This window comes from Diadema setosum, chromosome 1 (genome assembly GCF_964275005.1).
Source record: "Diadema setosum chromosome 1, eeDiaSeto1, whole genome shotgun sequence".
Classification (NCBI taxonomy): Eukaryota; Metazoa; Echinodermata; class Echinoidea; order Diadematoida; family Diadematidae; genus Diadema; species Diadema setosum.
Window position 1 is genome coordinate 52,232,590 of NC_092685.1, and position 18,917 is coordinate 52,251,506.

General features: G+C 36.9%; 1 protein-coding gene across 1 annotated transcript; it reads left to right on the plus strand.

Moving 5' to 3' along the window:
• The first annotated feature begins 4,974 nt into the window (after positions 1-4,974).
• Positions 4,975-7,867, plus strand: LOC140232155 (transmembrane protein 223-like). The gene is made up of 2 exons (XM_072312300.1): positions 4,975-5,553; positions 6,962-7,867. The coding sequence occupies exons 1-2, from the start codon at positions 5,022-5,024 to the stop codon at positions 7,252-7,254; spliced, it is 825 nt and encodes a 274-aa protein (XP_072168401.1). The 5' UTR covers positions 4,975-5,021; the 3' UTR covers positions 7,255-7,867.
• The last annotated feature ends 11,050 nt before the right edge of the window (positions 7,868-18,917 follow it).

Sequence of the window (18,917 nt, forward strand, 5' to 3'; positions counted from 1 at the left end):
GGGACGTCATAATAGAAGATTTTGCTGTTCCTGTACTACTGTATCCGATCTAATCCAGCATACGCACATGTTACACGCACAGTACTGTCTTACAGATCTCCAGCGTCTACTAGCAGGTAACAAATCGTACTGACACTTTCACTTGCTATTAGATTTTTGTACATGTATTTACTAGGATATCATGTGGACGAGAGTCTTACTCTTGTCAGAATATGTCGTCGAAGAGTGAACTTAGCGAAAGACTATAAATTAAATCGTGTAAAGTTGGACGTACGTATCGAAGCAGTTGTGACCAGTCCCATGTATTCGATTTTATGTCAGTTACTAGTGCCATCGTTTTTGTTCAGTCAACTGCGATAATGTTCCAACTGGAGCAAGTCTCAGTTGTACTAGTATAATGTTATGAGAGTTATCTGGTCATAGTACATAAGCTTAACTTAAAGTGACGTTGGAAATACCAGTTGTCACTTCCGCCTTCATCGACATCGTGTCATTTAACATTCTGAACATTTATAGAAGTAACGGATAAAGTAAATTAATAAAATCTGCGACTAGAATATAATTTAAATCACATTTTCTTTTTGACAGATTTTCTTTTACTTTAGCAAAAGAGAGATGCACTTTATCTGGACTATAGTTTAAGTAGAGTGGAAGAAGAAGGAGAAGTAGAGCTATGCTACCCAGTGACTCGGAAGTAGACAAATATTGATTGCTATTTATCCAAGTCGGCTAGCTAAGCCAGTACAGTAAACCGCACCAGCGACCCCAACCTATACCGAGTCGGGGTCGCATTGCATTGCAGCCCTATGGCTATTGATGTACCACCTGGTATGGCTTAGTATTTTGGTGACCAGAGACCAAAATACAGGGTTTTACACTAAAATTCGTAGCCATACTGTTAGAAGATACTTACAATCAGAGGCACGGAAATCGATTTACAGTACGATCTGTTTTAAGAGCCCAGTGAAAGATTTTATCCGAGGTTTTTAGTCCTTCCGTACTTCGTATCATTGTACAACTTACACAGCACATGCACTAACAGCCTTTCGCATCTCGCGGAGATGGTCTCAAAGATGATGACGATTAATCTTGTTTTCGGAGGTAATGGTGAGGGATACGTAGAACAATTGTGATTTGCCTATTCAACAATATGGTATTACAACATGTGGCTTTTCGTTGCGAATCGAAGTGTCGTTTTGAATGATGAGATGTTTACTGAATTGCAAGCATCGCAGTGCACTTGATTACTTCACTAAATTGCATGCAAGTCGTTGGGGTGCTGTTACTGGTTACAGCGCCCCGCGCCGAGGTTACTAGGCCAGAAGATCATTTGGCATTATGAGAGTTGCTGAAAGAAAATCTGCCGAAATTAAAAAGAAAATGTGATTTTAAATGATAGAATGGAGAATAAGAGAGTGAATTTATGTTAGTTGTTTGGTGTAAGAATGGGACAGTCATAGTTATTGATGAATTTGTATTAATCATATTGCAGCATCATGCCAATCAAAATGAGTGATTTTGCATTGCAATATGTGACCCTGCATCACAAGGGGGCATTATTAGAGTTGCTAAAAGAAAAAAAGGGGGCGAATTCTGAAAGAGCAGACTCTAAGCTTTAAAATGATGTACAGTGAAACCCCGTTATAACGAGTTCGGTTATAGCGAGGAACCGCTTATAACGAGGTGATCGCGTCGGTCCCGTTTTCCTTTGCGTGTAAACCTATGGCAGAACGAATCGGTTATAACAAGTTCGGTTATAACGAGATTCCGGTTATAATGAGGACAATTTCAGAGCATCTTGATAAAGAAAAACATAAGCAATTTGATCGGATATAACGAGGTTCAATTTCTTGACTAAATTGCCGCTTTCAAACACGCGACAAACGAAACACTGAAAACCGAATTCACGCTATCCACGTCTTTTCCCGTTTTGCAGAGAACCGTTCCTTCCATGTTTTCTTCTTAATCACGCGATAAGACACAGGAACACCTTCTGATGTTCCTACTAAATTATTAAACATAATCATTCGATTTTCTTTTTCGCGAGAAACGAGTGCGTGATATGAGGTCAGACCACAGCGCAACGAGAAAAAAAAAAGAAAAAGATAACGCATTCAAAAACTTTTCATGTAGCGACACTTGTGGCCAAAAATGGACAATTGGAATGCGTGTGCAACTCATCATTATATCCTTTCCATTTTTAGTTCCGACTTCCAGTTCTTTTGCTGGTTAGCAAATATGAGTGTGGATGATTAAAGCCGAAATAATTAATGAAATCATCGCGATCCCGCCGGGTGACAGTAGCGTAAAAATAGTTGAATAACGCATGTTAACCTACTTAATCGATGTTCAGAAAAAGAAACAAACGCACTTATTAACTTGAATAGATCTGGATTTGTTCATTATCATTTAACAAATGATAATTTAAATATGAGTGTGTATGATTAAAACCGAAATAATCAATGAAATCATCGCGATCTCGCCGGGTGACAGTAGCGTAAAAATAGTTGAATAACGCAATTAACCTACTTAATCGGTGTTCAGAAAAAGAAACAAACGCACTTATTAACTTGAATAGATCTGGATTTGTTCATTATCATTTAACAAAATACTTTAAATATGAGTGTATATATTAAAGACGAAATAATTAATGAAATCATCGCGATCTCGCCGGGTGATAGTATAGCGTAAAATAGTTGAATAACGCATGTTAACCTACTTAATCAGTGTTCGGAAAAAGAAACAAACGCATTTAACAGTTCTTAAGGATGTACAACACGCGAAGAGATTTCCGAAAGAAAATAAAGAACGCATTTTTAATATCTTCGGACGCAACGATCATACATTGTATGAAATCACAGCCGAAATGATTCATAAAATTATCGAATTCCCGTTGGGCACCAACAGCGTAAGATACCTCGCAAGTTAACGGTAAACAACGCATGTATATAACTCTTTTGAACTAGTCTAAAATCATCGCGATCTCGCCAGGTGACAGTAGCGTAAACAATAGTTGAATAACGCATGTTAACATAAATCAGAAAAAGAAACAAACGCATTTATTAGTTTGAATAGATCTTGGTTTGTTCATTATCACAATTTTAACACTGCATTTCACAATGAAGATTTTTCTTTCTTTCAGAATGGTCTGCGAGGTACAGATTTGCGTAAAAAGGATCACAACGTAACCTTCCACATTCAATCCTGTCGCATATTTTTCAAGAACGGATGTACAAAACGCGAAGAGATTTTCGGAAGAAAATAAAGAACGCATTTTTAATCCCTTCGAGCGCAACGATCATATATTGTACAAGATTACAGGCGAAATGATTCATGAAATCATCGCATTCCCGCTGGGCACCAACAGCGTAAAAATACCTCGCAAGTTACGGTAAAAACGCCTGTATTTTACTCTATTTGCGCTGATGTTAGAAAAAAATAACGAACAAGAATTACAATAAAGAATTAACTCATTTCAACCCCTACTTTTTCGTCTAGTTCACAAATAATTTCCCTTTATTATATCTCAATAATAATGATCCATAATTGTGTAATAACAACGTAAAGATTGTTCTACAGTCTGATTGATAGGTATATGATTTCGTGCTTATGTTTTTCTTTGTTTTTGATGCGTACGGTTATAACGAGGTACCGGTTATAACGAGGTAATATCGCCGGTCCCACGGACCTCGTTATAACGGGGTTTCACTGTATAGCTCAATTGAAATGGACTCTCCAAACCATCTAAATATTAGAAAGAAAGCACACACTCTGGAAAAGTGTGAACAGAGAAAAGAGGCTCTGAAGTACAAAGTCTATTCAAGCGCTCAATCTTCACCAAACCATGCTAGCTGTGTGATGAATGGGACCAAAAAACAACAACAACAACAACAAACAAACAAAAAACAAAAAACAAACAAACAAACAAAACAGGATGTAAACCACTGGAGCAACAACAATGAAGAGATTATCAGATTAGCCTGAAATTAGTCATGCTCTATTAACATTCTGTTCATGATTAATGCCAACTTTCAAAGCAGTAGCATCAAAAGCATCCCTTCAAAAGTTACTAGACTTGAAAGCGAAGAGTGTGCAAAGGGTTATCAAGAAATGAAAAGGGCCCTCTAAGACATACCCGATCTCACTATTCTACAAAAAAAAAAAAAAAAAAGGTTGTAGAAATACTGCTGAAAATGCACTTTCTCGTTCATTTTATGATCCCAAACTGAAGCATAATTTGGAAGAAGTATAGCTCTTTCAGAAAATGTGAAAAACCCAATATTGACTTGGATAACCATTTTCATCATTTTTTAGTCCTGACATAAAATCAAGGGTTGCTACTTTTTGTTCATTTTGTGATGTACGGTCACATATGATTTATTAGATATACACTTACAATTGTACAGGCATTCTAGGTGTCACACATGATTGTTTGGATGTGGACATTAGCATGATTAGGCCTACTGCAAAGTTGCTTTAAATCTCTTTTTCTGTATAAAAGTACAACATTTGAATGAATTCCATTTTTCTTGTGTAGAATGATGTAGACCTGTGTGGAACATTTCATAGCCATACAGAGATGTTCATTTTTCTTAACATGGAGAGTGAGGATGGCATTTTTCCAAAATTTCAGAAGCTTCATAAAGACATAAAATTAAAAACAATCGAAGAGGAATAGCGTCATTCTCTGTCGGTCATGTGACCAATATTGCGCCTGAAGTAAGCCTGAAGGACCCCATGCATATTTAATGAATACAAATGTATGACATTTAATGATTTTTGTGTGTGTGTGTGTCAACTGTCCAGTTTTGCATAAATGTTCACTGTGCGAAATTTGGATTTTATGCAGTGACTGTCAGACTGTGAGCTGTTTGAAATTAGTAACATGACATTTGGTATTGTTGATTGAATCTGTATGTATGTATGTACCAATTATGTATATTTGGCCTTCTTTATTTCACAGTGATCTGGACTGCTGGCATCACAGTTTTAACTAATCTGTGTTCAAGGACTGCTCCATAATGTTGGCTGCATCACTGTTTTCACAGACCAGAAACAGTATTAAAATGATGAAGACATGGCCTTACAGAATATGGAAACAAAATCTGATATGGACCTCAAAGTCTTCCTTTTCAAGTCAAGGTCCTGCCTTATTCAGAGTGGATCATATCAGGCAGTGCTGCAGCAGACTCTACTTTGGTAACTCCATACTGGGGAGATGTAAAGATCCACAGAGTGTTGCTTCGTATAAACGCTTCTTGAGTATTTTTTCCAAAGAGGAGGTGACAAAAGATATTCTGCTGTACAAAAATGACAGAGGAATTTTCTTCAAGATGATTGGTGTGTTTGCCTGTACCCAGCTGATCTTTTGGACATACTTGACCCATACTGCATACCTGACTATGCGTGATACTGATGCCTATGTCAAGGTGAAGTACGGTGATGAGGGGCCACCGGATGACGTTAAAAACTGGAGATCATGGGCGGGAGCCCGCATGCAGCTCAGCTCTGGTATCTGGCGTTACACAATCACACTGCTTAGTGTTACTGCAGGTACCCAATGACTAATGTGCAGTCCCTATTAAGGATTCCCGCATGATAGATTATTTACTTTTTAGGTACAACCAGGGAAACTGACTCCAAAATGTTGCAAACATTACTACTATTTAGCAAATGATTGATGATTTCTTTGTAGATGATTTGGCTAAGTATGCTAAAAAATGGTTGAAATGCAAATTCCTTTTATTGATCATCTGGACTGTCAAATCAAAACAAAAGAAAAAGACACAAGGGAAAAAGTAATATTTTGATATTGATGTTGAGTAGCAAATCAAAAATAAGAAAGAAGAAATAATGTAGAAGAAATATTTGTAGACAAATCACCTCCAGACCAACAATACTTTTTAGATAATCTGATTTTGGTAAGTGTGTGTTTGTGTGTGTGTGAGTCTGTGTGTGTATGTGTGTTTGTGTGTGTGTGTGAATGAGAAAATATCTTACCTGTAAAGTGTGGTCCCATGTTCCCCTATGTGTCTAGTAGGGTATATAATGGAGTACATGGCTTTAGAAAGGCAGTTAATTTTTGTCATGGTTACCTAAGGGTATGATAGGCAAAACACCACCAAAGCTAGACTTTGGCTTTACTACTGCAGAAATCTTTCATTTTGGTGAAATGATAGTAAGGATAATGATAATGATGGTGATGATGGTGATGGTGATGATGGTGATGGTGATGGTGATGGTGATGGTGATGGTGATGGTGATGATGATAGTGATAATGATGATGGTGATCATAATGATTCCCACATATGATGTAGTACTCCCTCCAGTGACAAAGTTTCTGTCATCACTTTAGAAACATGAACATAGATTGTGTAAATATTAGCCAATATCTCTGTGCTTACATGACAAAGTGACATCCAGCGCAAGATTAACAGTGCACAAATGTCCATGTTTTATTAGCTTACTAGGTTGACATGCTTTATGAATAAAGCACTTAAGTTTTCTTGTTGTGATGTGAGATGTGTGAAATAGCAATGGTATGGTTTCTCTCTTGTTTTTGTCAGTCATTTCCGTCAGTCATTTATTCATATGAAAAACTTCAAACAATTTTTTGCATCTGGCTCTTTGAGAACATTTTTCTTATCTTCACGTTGTTTGTCAGGGCACAAATACACTTAATGAACAGAAGTTATTGAAGGTTGATTTCCTTATGCTGAAGCCTTCATTCTTATTCACAAGACAGTTATTATTTATTATTATAATTTTTTTTTTTTTTGCCATAAGCAGATGCTTTGCTATTAATGATTACTACAATTCACTAATATTGAGCATAGCCAAATTATCAGTTTGTACACAGTTCTAGAGTTGAGACTGCATGTCCCTATTGCACAAGCAGATACCTGACTGTGTTTGTGATGTCATCTTCCATTGTCTTTTCTTTTTGTTGTCTCCCTTGTAGGAGCTGTCATTTTCATGGGTTCATATGCCTACTGCAGGAAGTCAATCTATCGCATTGTTCTCAGGAAAGGAGGTGAGGAGGTGACAATCCAGACGTATGGCCTCTTTGGGTTGCCATGGAGATTCACCACCTCACTGAGAAATGTCTCCTGTGAACATTCACGGTATGGAGTTCGCAAGCAGCTTCCTGTTAAGGTCAAAGGTCACAGATTTTTCTACATCTTGGACAAAGATGGCAAGTTTTTTAATGTGAGACTGTTTGATCACACTGTTGGAGTCCACAGAATGTTATAGCAAGACTTGAACCCTGCATTGATCAAGGAGGTCATCTCAGGAGATGTCAGTGGGATTAAATGAAGCCAAGCAAAGAGGTGACCCTGAGGGATTGAAAACTGAGCGAGTATTCCTTGAACAAAAGGAAGAAAACAAGATTTGAAGTGTTTTCTTGGCATCGCACCATCATTGTGTGTGTGGTCTCTGTTAAATGCAAGACACCTCTGAAAATCAGCTGTAAGCTGTGATACCAAATTTGAGCTTTATCCAGTATTATGTGGAAGTTCTTTTAAGTTCAAACTCATATATACCATACTCGGCTATCTAATGGCAATTATGATGTAATAATGCATGTGATATGGTGTTTCATTCAGTTTATATCATGTTGGAGAGGTTTGAACTTGCTCCGGTGATGTTTTAAATGGGTATGAGAGTTGAAGGGATCGTATAGTTTTGGTTGAGACCTAACTTCAGGTTTCCAATATTTTTGGTGAGATAATGAGAATCCTCTTATGACATATGAAAGAGCATGTAATTTCAAGATGGATTCAATGTTTATTTGATGAAAATTGGTCATGAAATAGCTGAGATATCCTAAATTGAGTAATCCTAATAAAACGTGGGACCCACCTTTTATTCGGATCATTTTGTTGTCCCCGCCGAACGAGTTCGAGCAGGGGACTATGAAACGGGCTCCGTACGTGTGTGTGTCTGTGTACGTGTGTACCTGTGTACGTGTGTGTGTCTGTCCGTCCGTCCGTCCGTGTGTCCGTCCGTGTGTGCGTCCGTGTGTGATCAAAATGTTCAATTTGCTACTTCTCTGTCATTTATGAGCCAATTTTGATTCTGTTTGCTTTATATGATAGCACTACATGGGAGCTTTAAAACTTCTACACAGAATTTCAGTTGTGACCTTTGACCTTGACCTTTGACCTATATTGTACATTTTGCTACAAAATGCTACTCCTTCGCCATTTCTAACCTGATTTCGATTCCGTTTGCTTTATGTGATGGCACTAGGTGAGGGCTTCAAAACTTCTACACAGAATTTTGACCTTTGACTTCTTTGACCTTTGACCTTGATTTTTGACCTATATTGTACATTTTGCTACAAAATGCTACTCCTTCGCCATTTCTAACCCGATTTCGATTCCGTTTGCTTTATATGATGGCACTAGTTGAGGGCTTCAAAACTTCTACACAGAGTTTTGACCTTTGACTTCTTTGACCTTTGACCTTGATTTTTGACCTATATTGTGCATTTTGCTACAAAATGCTACTCCTTCGCCATTTCTAACCCGATTTCGATTCCGTTTGCTTTATGTGATAGCACTAGGTGAGGGCTTCAAAACTTCTACAAAGAATTTTGACCTTTGTCTTCTTTGACCTTTGACCTTGATTTTTGACCTATATTGTGCATTTTGCTACAAAATGCTACTCCTTCGCCATTTCTAACCCAATTTCGATTCCATTTGCTTTATGTGATGGCACTAGGTGAGGGCTTCAAAACTTCTACACAGAATTTTGACCTTTGACTTCTTTGACCTTTGACCTTGATTTTTTACCTATATTGCACATTTTGTTACAAAATGCTACTTCCGGCGGGGACATATATTACGCACCGCGTAATTTCTACTTTTCCTTGTTTTACTTTGTTTTTGAATGTCTCAGCCATTCCAAAACCGATTTTCATCAAATAAGCTTTGAATTCCTTTTAGAATGGCATGCTCTGTTCCATTTCATAAGTGGTTTCTTGATATCTCGCAATAAGTTAAAAGCCAAATCCTCAGCTCCACCAATACTGTAGCATCCCTTTAACATTATATACCCTCAAAAGAAGAGCCAGGACACAATACAAAAGTGATAAATCTCCACTGAATTCTCTTAAAGGTAGGGAATCCCATTTGCATGCCTTAAATGAAGAGTTGTATAAATACAGTGGTATGTTGTAGAGAGTATCATTTTAGAAACTCCCATAAAGTATTGAAAGTGGAAGGTAACATTTAGTACATTTTTATTGACCGTTAGATTTTGAATTGAATTTTTTTCGGGGCTCACCGTAAATTCCAGTACATTGCTAGGCTACCTTTGCAGACCCATGCACTGCATGTGTGTCCATCATGTATATTTTGTGAAGAAAGTTCATCAAAACTTGCAAACATTTCTATATACATTCTTGCCACACACTCTATATGTTATTACATCAGCTCTTATACTTTTAGATTTGTGTTTATAGATAAAAATACAGAAGACTGCAACAAAAAGGCTTAAGTGTGGCTGACACACAGAACTACTGAGTAGTTGAGTTTTGTGCATTATTCAAATTGTAGATAACTGTTGACTTCCAAATTTCTCAGCAGTGGCCTAAACAAGTCCCCTGAGGTTCATATTTAATGTTTTGCTGCATTTTGGGAGGTCTGTAAAAGGTATCCCCTACCTTTAAGTAAGTGAGTGTGGTGAGTTCAAATCAAACCAAATGTACAAAAAATTAATATTGGAGTATATTGAACCTCTGAAGGAGGCACGGATGTGCCTTTCTGTCCTGTAATATTGTGTATGATGCAGACACTGTCCTTAAGCATGTATCAGGAAGAAAAACATTTGATGTCGGAACTTTCACAGGTTCATCATGTCAGATGTGTCAGAATCAATGTAATGATCGAAACTCCACCTCCTTTGTTTTTGTCGGGCTTATGGTGGGCTTTTGGCCCCGTTGTGAGGCTATTTTTGCAAAATCTCCCATTCTCACGCTTGACTTTGAATTTCCTTGGCTTCAACTATGTGTTTCCCATTTGAAATTTAGAGCTCTTTCTCCAGCCAAAATGTAGTTTTTGTTAAATGTGAAAAAAAGTGAAGCTATGATAGCACCAGAGAGTATCTACAATTGTATAACCCTTGTGACATTGAGTTTGCATGGCAGCCCAGACACCCATGGTCAACAGCACATAGTGGAATAAACCAATGAAGCCTGGGTAAAAGTTGCTACAGAGGTGATTGGTTTGTCATTAAATTGGCAGCCCTGAATCTTACTGCATATAGGAGAACATTTTAATGAAGCTAGTGAAAGTCATTCAATCTTTCACAAAATCAGGACAAATAAAAAAAGAAAAACCTTACTTTAATAATATTCAAAAATAACTGCCACTTTGATAATCCATCTGTAAATTTAGCAATTAAGAGACATTAGAAATTCTGCAATTGAAACAGACATTTGTGTGTGGACAACACATAGCTAACCGTAGCATTCTGAAATACAATGAATATCTGCAGTAAAAATCATGATGAGAAAGATACAGCACAAAACGGACTTCCTGCAAAGTGTTTGGAAGCTTGGTTTTATTCACTCCATCAATCTGATGTTGAGACTTCCTGCAAAGTGTTTGGAAGCTTGGTTTTATTCACTCCAGCAATCTGGCTTTTCATGAATTTCAATAGCATCACTGCATTTGTAATTTCCCAAATACAATGTACACTGTACATGTATGTGGGTATCATGTGGAAATCAAAATGTGAGAAGTCTGTGATATATGTGTATAGAATGTTAGTGCAATTGTAGCAGTGTGTCATGTGCACTGATCTTAACCCTATTGAGCCCAAGGGGAAGGGGGGGGGGGCACATTGTGCCCCTACCATATTTTCATTTGTCACTCCTATGCCCATGACCCAATGTTAACCAAATTTGGTGACTTTCCCTAAACTTTTATTGCAAACATTTTGATATATATCTTAGCTATGGCAACCATAAACTAGCAACAGTGTCAGTCAGATTTGTGTGTTTTTTCTGTCCCAATTTCAGTTAACAATATAATAGTGGATGAAATAAGGTTTTCCTGGCTGTAATTTGCTGAAGGACAAAAATATGAAGTAATTTCGGTTGTGAATGGCCCTGAAATGGTCTTATTTTTTCCTGTATTTTTCATGTGATATAGGTATTGTAAGATGTATATATAAGAGATAATTTAAAGGACAAGTTTACCTTCATTAACATAAGGATTAAGAGAATGCAGCAATATTAGTAGAACACATCAGTGAAAGTTTGAGGAAAATTGGACAATCGATGCAAAAGTTATGAATTTTTTAAACTTTTGTGTTGGAACCGCTGGATGAGGAGACTACTAAGGCTCATGATGTCATATGAGTACAACAGTATAAAGAAATATAAAGAAAATTCAACATATTTTCACTTTTTTTGCATAATAAAAGAGCACTTGACTTGCCTCTTTCTAAAGGCAATGGGAATAATATTACCCGTAACATATGTCAGTAACAAGTCAAGGGAATGTGTTCTTTTTTCAAAAGATAAAATTTTGTGAAATTCTCTTTATATTTTCCTTATATTGTTGTACGCATGTGACATCATACACTGCAGTAGTCTTCTCATCCAGCGGTGACTGCACAAAAACTTCAAAAATTCATAACTTTTGAACGGATTGTCCGATTTTCCTCAAACTTTCAATGATGTGTTCTACTAATATTGCTACATTCTCTCAATCCTTATGTTAATGAAGGTGAACTTGTCCTTTAAAAAAAAAATGTATTTTCCAAAGATTTCTATTTGTTTTGTGTCATTTTTTAATCTTTCACAGAGAAATATAACCTTAACAAATTGTGAAGTTTGATTTGATTTTCTTTTGCGGACAATATGACCTAAAATAAGGTGGGCATACTGGGGGAAAAAATTATAAAGAAAAACCATTATTTTAGCATATTTTGTATGTATTTCTTTATATTCTGGTGAATAGTTCTCTCAGTGGGTGACCTTAAAGTTCAAATATAGGGTCATGTAGAGTTTGAGTTGCTCTACCCATGTACCAAGTATGACAGTGGTACATCAAATAATAAACAAGTTATTTTGGGGGCACAATTAACCCCCCCCCCCCTTGTCCTGGAAGGGTCAACATAATACTGTAGCTTGGCTTTACACAGTATGTCCCCCCAAAAATTACAATCGGATTTTTGCATTGAGAACACCCAATATGATTAAACCGTCTATATGCTACTTAGCTCTATTTTGCAGAAAACCCCATTCAATTTGGTGAAGCGGTCACAGAGAAATGTGGATTGTTGTAAAGCATGTCATGAGTCTGATTCTTCCAAGTTTAGCACTTGGATGCTCTTGGAACTGCATATTGATGTGTAAAGACAATAGACAGAACGTGGAGGGAAGGGATTCCTGACATGCTCTACAAAAGTCCTCATTTCTCTTTGACCACTGAAGCAAATCAAATTGGGTTTTCTGTAAGATGTGGGCAATGAGTTAAAGTTTCATGCTTTGAAGTTGTGTTGGGATTGATTTGCTATTTTTAAAGTTGTCATTGTGGAGGGTACCGTTGTAGTTTTTTTTGGGGACTTATGGAAGAGTTAAAACAGAACTACATTGCTCATGATGAACTGCATTTCTGCAGAACCCAAACCTTTCATACTTTAGAAATATGGTGTCGGTTTCAAGGAGACACAGTGACATAGCATGGCCCAATAGAAAGTCCTACATGTATAACATCTTTATGACAGTGTGCCCATGTAACTACCACAGTAGTAGTTAGAAAGTCTGTTTACTTTTAATTTGTAATTAATGTTTATCACTAAACAGGAAGAATTAGCCTACTACAGTTTAAGTTGTGGTAATAGCTTTATAAGTGGTTGTTATATACAGCATAGGAGGCTGTGCACTTTATTACTGTACTCACTTGTAATCATGCACCTAGCTTGAGAGTGTGCCATTGATCTACAGTTTTAAGTGTCACGAGTGATATCACATTTCATTTTGTTGGCTTCTCAATGCTTTTTGATGGACCATGTTCAAAGTTGATGGTACAACTTGTTGTAATAATAAATGCACTTTCTCATATTCCCCTTCATATAATTTTTGACATAAGTCCTTGCCTAGTTTGTTGATCTCCTATAACTTTTCACATAAAATGATAGATGTTACTTTTTACCTGTGGATGCATTATGTTTTCATATTTTGATAAAGAGATGATAAAAAAAGCTTCATACATTGTAAACTGTGAATACTCTGACCTTGCATTAAAAGGAAAAATAACATAACTTTCTACACTGTGTAAATCAAGGTTGACTTTGTGAGTCCAATATCTTGTCAGTTGAAACCTTCTCTTTAAAAGATTTCCAGATAAATGATTGTTGAGAGAATTGTTTGATGCTTCTCTACATGTGGACCCATCTCACTGAGATCACAAATTACTTGCCAAAGTGGTAATAGATACTTTGATATCCACGTACATCATAGCGCTGAGTGAACATTATATAGCTGGTGCAATTTGTACACGGGGTGGTTGTATGTGTTCTACCCACCTAGTGGAAACTGGTACACTGCTTGGTGACATTTTTCAAGTTTTATTTTTTGGGTAAGATTTCATCGTTTTCACAGCTGTGAATCAGGCATATAGAAACCACGAAAAATAAGAAATACATATTTATATTGTACATTTCTTAATGAAATGCTGTAATATTTTTGATAAGAGCATTTTGCTTCCGATGACACCACACCTAGTGGTTTATGCTTTGTGAGTCCAGAAATTGCTAATAATTGCTGGAAGTATGATTGATAAGATGATACAGACTTAACTCTTAGATCAAACCAAGTCATGTCCCTTCCTCTTCACCATTTAGATAGAAATTATTTTTGTAAATTTGTTAAGTAGCACAAAACATTGACATTCACAGGAACATCACAAAATACTACTGCAAAAGTGGAAATTTTCATGCATTTCACATGGCCAAAAACTAACATGAAAATAAAATCACAAATATTTTTGCCTGCTTTATGTATTACTACATATATGTGATGTCTTGATTCTGTATAATTAAAAATACATGAAATTTGTCTTACTCGGTTGAGCACAAAAATATCCTCTTTTACAGTATGTTATGTCTTTTCCATGTCTATAAACTTTTCCATGTTTATAAACTGCTGAGATCATGCTTTATTTTCTCAACTTCTAATCATGAATTGTTTGTTGTTTTTTTTAACACCGACAAGCTACAACACTTATTGAAGCTGTTTGGATCTTTAAAAACGCCATCTAGTGGTCACTATGTTATAGGTGAATGAACCCAGGTAAAGTGCATACTGGATGTCGAGAAGAAAGGCAAATACATTTGTGAAATACTGCGCCAAACACAACAAAATATGCTTGAATTAGGTGAAATAAGAGAAAGACTGGATCTCATTCATACAAGAATGAAAAGGTAGTTTAGAAATGTAAGGGGAAAATGAAGAGGAGTGGCAGATATTGGGACAAATTTGGTGCAGTTTCAAAATGAAATTATGCTTATGAAACTAAATCCTGAAAAAAAAAGGTAAGTTTTGCTCTCTACAAACTCTCACTGCAGATGTATGAGATGACTGTGGTATCTTTGTACCAACAATAGGTCTTGAAATTTGAAACTCCTGTAGTGTTAATCACCATGGCAACTATATTAGCACGTTAATTGAATCTAATCTCATTAGAGAAAAGAGGAGAACTGAACCTCCTGTTGGCTGTGTGGTAACCATGGCAACTCACTCTCTTTCTCTTTCTCTGAGTCCTTATTACATGAGAAGCCTGCAGCTGGTGTTGGATTACGCCTCATCCCATTCTCCTTCCAAGATGATGTTTCCATGGCAACACAATACAATCTCTGTTTGCCAAGTGTTCTAACATTTCCCGGGCAGCGTCCTCTGCACAAATAGTCTGTGATGACCAGCCCACTTTTCTTGATAGAGTCAAGTGAACCAAGACTTGTATTAAAAGTAGGATGTGTGCTAGCTGTGAAGGTTCAATGAAGGAGATGTTTCTGTCAGTAATTTGATATATGCTGATCTGATACAGCTTTTCCCAATACAGTCAGACCTACAGATATTTATTATGTGATATATTCATTCAGGTGATGACAAGATTGAAGTGTGGCACACAGTTTAGTAGAACACACTTGTGATTATTTGTGTATACACTTGTTTAGCCAGTGAAAATTTCATGTTGAAATGATGGAAGGGACCAGACAAATAAATAGGCAATACTGCAGTTAGACAATCACTTTTTTTTTCCAGTTTACTCGGTATGTAATATACAGTGTATCATATATTTTGCAGCTTGTCCATAAATCCTGTGAGTCAGCATATACATTTATTTGTGGACTGAACAATTTCCACAAATATTGTCATTTATACAGAAATGAAATGTAGGCCCTACATATGTCATGTATAGAAAAACAAATTGCTAACTTTTGTCTTGTAAAAGGGGCACTGAATACTTGTCTCTAATTCCTATGCTGTGGATTGTGGCCAAGAATTCAACCACCTCTGAAATGGTGTCACGAGTCCAAATTTGTGAACTACATTTGTACCATGCTGGCTAAGTATATAGGGTATACCATAGTTTCCACAGTAAAATGTGAGACAAACATGTTATTGATGATTTACACAACATGTACACAAGTGCTGCATAAATTTCAGTCAAGCGAAAGGTCAAGCTATTATTGCGTTTGTCCATGCACGAGTAACACCTGGGCCCTACAACTGTATTTCATAAAAATATGCTATGACAGCAAGTCTTGCTGAAATGGCAAGTGTCATGGTACCAACAAGAATCCTGCTTCCTGATTGGCTGTTGCTATGGGAAGTTGACATTTTAGCAAGAATTGCTATCATAACAACTTTTACAAAATGGAACCACAGACCAAGGTCAATGTTTCGTTTCTACACCAGTTACGAGTACAAACTTGATGGCCAATTGTTCTGAGTGGAGTGTAAGGACACTGTCATAATGCACAGCAGTTATGAGTGATGATGTTTTGCCATGTGATTCAATATGATTGCCTTCCACACAGAGCTCCCATGTTTAAAATCAATGTAATAGATGGCTAGTTGTTTTCATTATGTCGACTGTTTATGTTGATTTTATACCATTATCCATTCACGGTGATATATAGATATGATTCCTGCAGTGGACCACAAGTGTAATTATGGTCAAGTATACAAGAGATGGCACAATCGGCTCCCTAGGTAGACTGAAACAGAATACTATATACACAGTTTAGTTTACCAAATTCAACATGGCTTTGCTGATGTATTCCCTTCCCAAGTGTCCATAAACAAAAATGGACTACTTGGTGACAAACATGCCACATTAAATAGATTCCTGTTCACTGTAGTGTTTTTTTCTTTCTTCTTTTTCTTTCTGTTCCATGACTCACACCCCAGCAATTGCTAAATCAATAAAATACACTACTTGGCAAAGATCAGTTTACTTAGGACTTCAACAGTTACCATGGCAACGTATGTACTTGCTGAAAGTGTTTGTAAAGGTCTATTACATAGATTATTGGCAGACAACTGAAAACTTTGCTGAGAGCATTTACACTTCTGAGAGGTTCAAGTGGAGACTAGTGTTGTGTTTGTGAGTGCTGGTAGAGAACCAAGTCTGTTGTTGAACTTTGCTCAGTTCCTTGTTGGTATTTTTTTCAATATACAAATGTACATGTACTGCTATAGCAAGTGTTGTTCTAGCACACCTTCCTATATGAAGCAGACTATTTGGTGGATGGGGATAAAACTTGCAGGTACAGTGTTCGTGGAAACGCTTAACCCGTTGAGGACGAGTCCAGAGTATACTCGGGCAGGGGTCTATGGGAACTGTGTGTTGTAGCAAAATCAATCCGTCCTCAACGGGTTAAGGGGTTTCCGCTTATCCACTGCTTAATTGGAAACATAAACCGCTTTATCGGGACAAATCTGGCTGAAAAACTTTTATTGTCCATCATTATAATGTCTAAAAATGATAAGTAAATCCTTAGAAATAATTGCAGGGATTTCATTTCCTTGCCAGAATGGTTATTTTCTAACCAATTTCATATTGATTATGCTGATTGCACAGTCTAGACATCTGCTGTTACGCAGTAGGATGCAGTGCAGGCACATATCGAGCATTCTCAGCTTCTGCTCAATACAAAACTGTAGTACTTATGCACTTACCACCACTTCAGTGCGATATGGAGTCACATTTCCTATTTGTGGTCCATACACTATTGTAATTGTGTTTGTGTGTGACAGACAGTGTAAGGAGGCATAAAATGAGAAAATGTGCTCATTGCAATCAGTGTTGTCGTAATGTAGATGTTTTTAACACATTAAAGATAGCAGTGTTGCTTCTTTTTCTGCATTGATAGGGTCATAAGCATTGTGACTTGATACGTACTATAAACTCTAAAAAGGTTGTTTTGTGGATCAAATGAATGAAGATTTGTTGCGATTAATTAATTACCCAAATTACCAGACTGCTGTTTTTTTTAATCTGTCTGTCTCTCTCTCTCTCTCTCTCACACACACACACACACATACACACACACACACACACACGCACACACACACACACACACACGAAGTGCCTTTCCTTTGTGTATGACATTCCTACAATTTGCACTCCATGTTTTGCAATGAATTTGTACATTATATTTTGTGATGAGCTCAAGCTCAAGTAAGAATCATTTGGTGGAGACAAGATAGGGAAGACATCAGAAGGGTTGCTGTGATCTGTAGTTATGTGATCAAACAGAGGACTTGAGAAGGTTACTGTACTTCTCAACATGTTTTCTTCATTGTCTTTTGACACCACTCTACAGACCAGTTCGTAATTCCACTTTGCGCATGAGCAGAAAAGGGTCATTTGTACCAACAGGCATTTTGGTTTGTAAATTCACTGAGATGAGCATCTGTTATGCGATGATTACTGTAAAACATGATATATTCGCAGCATGAATTTTTTCGCGAATTGGAACCAAAGGCCTTTTTTGCGGCATGAATTTTTTCGCGAATTGGAACCAAAGGCCTTTTTTGCGGCATGAAATTTTTGCAAACTGCGACTGGCCTTCAATACATAATCAGTGTAGAAAAGAACTTTCGCATGCATTTTAATTTCATGAATTTTGGCGCTCGCAAAATTCGCGAAATTAAAATGCATGCAAACATTCCTCGTTTTACAGTATTCATGTGATCCTTATCTAAATGGTGCTTGCCAGCACATCCACCCGACAGCAAGAATGGTATTTCACAATATAGACGGATTATGGCATTCAATACAAAACAATGAAATGGATGCCTGCTGCTAAATTGTCAACCGATGGAGTATTCTGATCACCCGATCTCAACGCAAGTTCATTCTCTGTTTGAACATAAATTCCATAAATTGTTACGTCGGGTGAGCTTATGCATTATGCCGCTTTGAAAACGAGTGAAGTGCCTAACCAACTGAGAAAAAAGAAAGGTCATTTGTACCAATGTGTACACGAGCTAATTACAAACTGGCTTATTAAACCTCTCTTATGTCTGGTGTTTTCTCTCACATTCTCTTGTTTAATTTCTCCTCCAAGAAAAACAGAAGTAAATAGTAATGTACATTTTGCTGTCATTTATTTTCCCAACAAGTTTCTTACAAAGGTTGAACAAGTTAAGGTTTTTGACTACATATACTGTACATATTTATCTGGAACTTGCACTAATTGGTTGGTGTAAGTTTACAAGCATGCGAGGTGTTGACATATTACAAATATACCAAACAATATTTGGTTTTGGTACTGTTCTTTGAAAAAAAAAATACAGAGATAGAGGGAAAGAGAGAGAGAGAGAAAAAGAGACAGACAGACAGACAGACAGAGAGACAGACAGAAAAGAAAATTGCTAAAGCTGT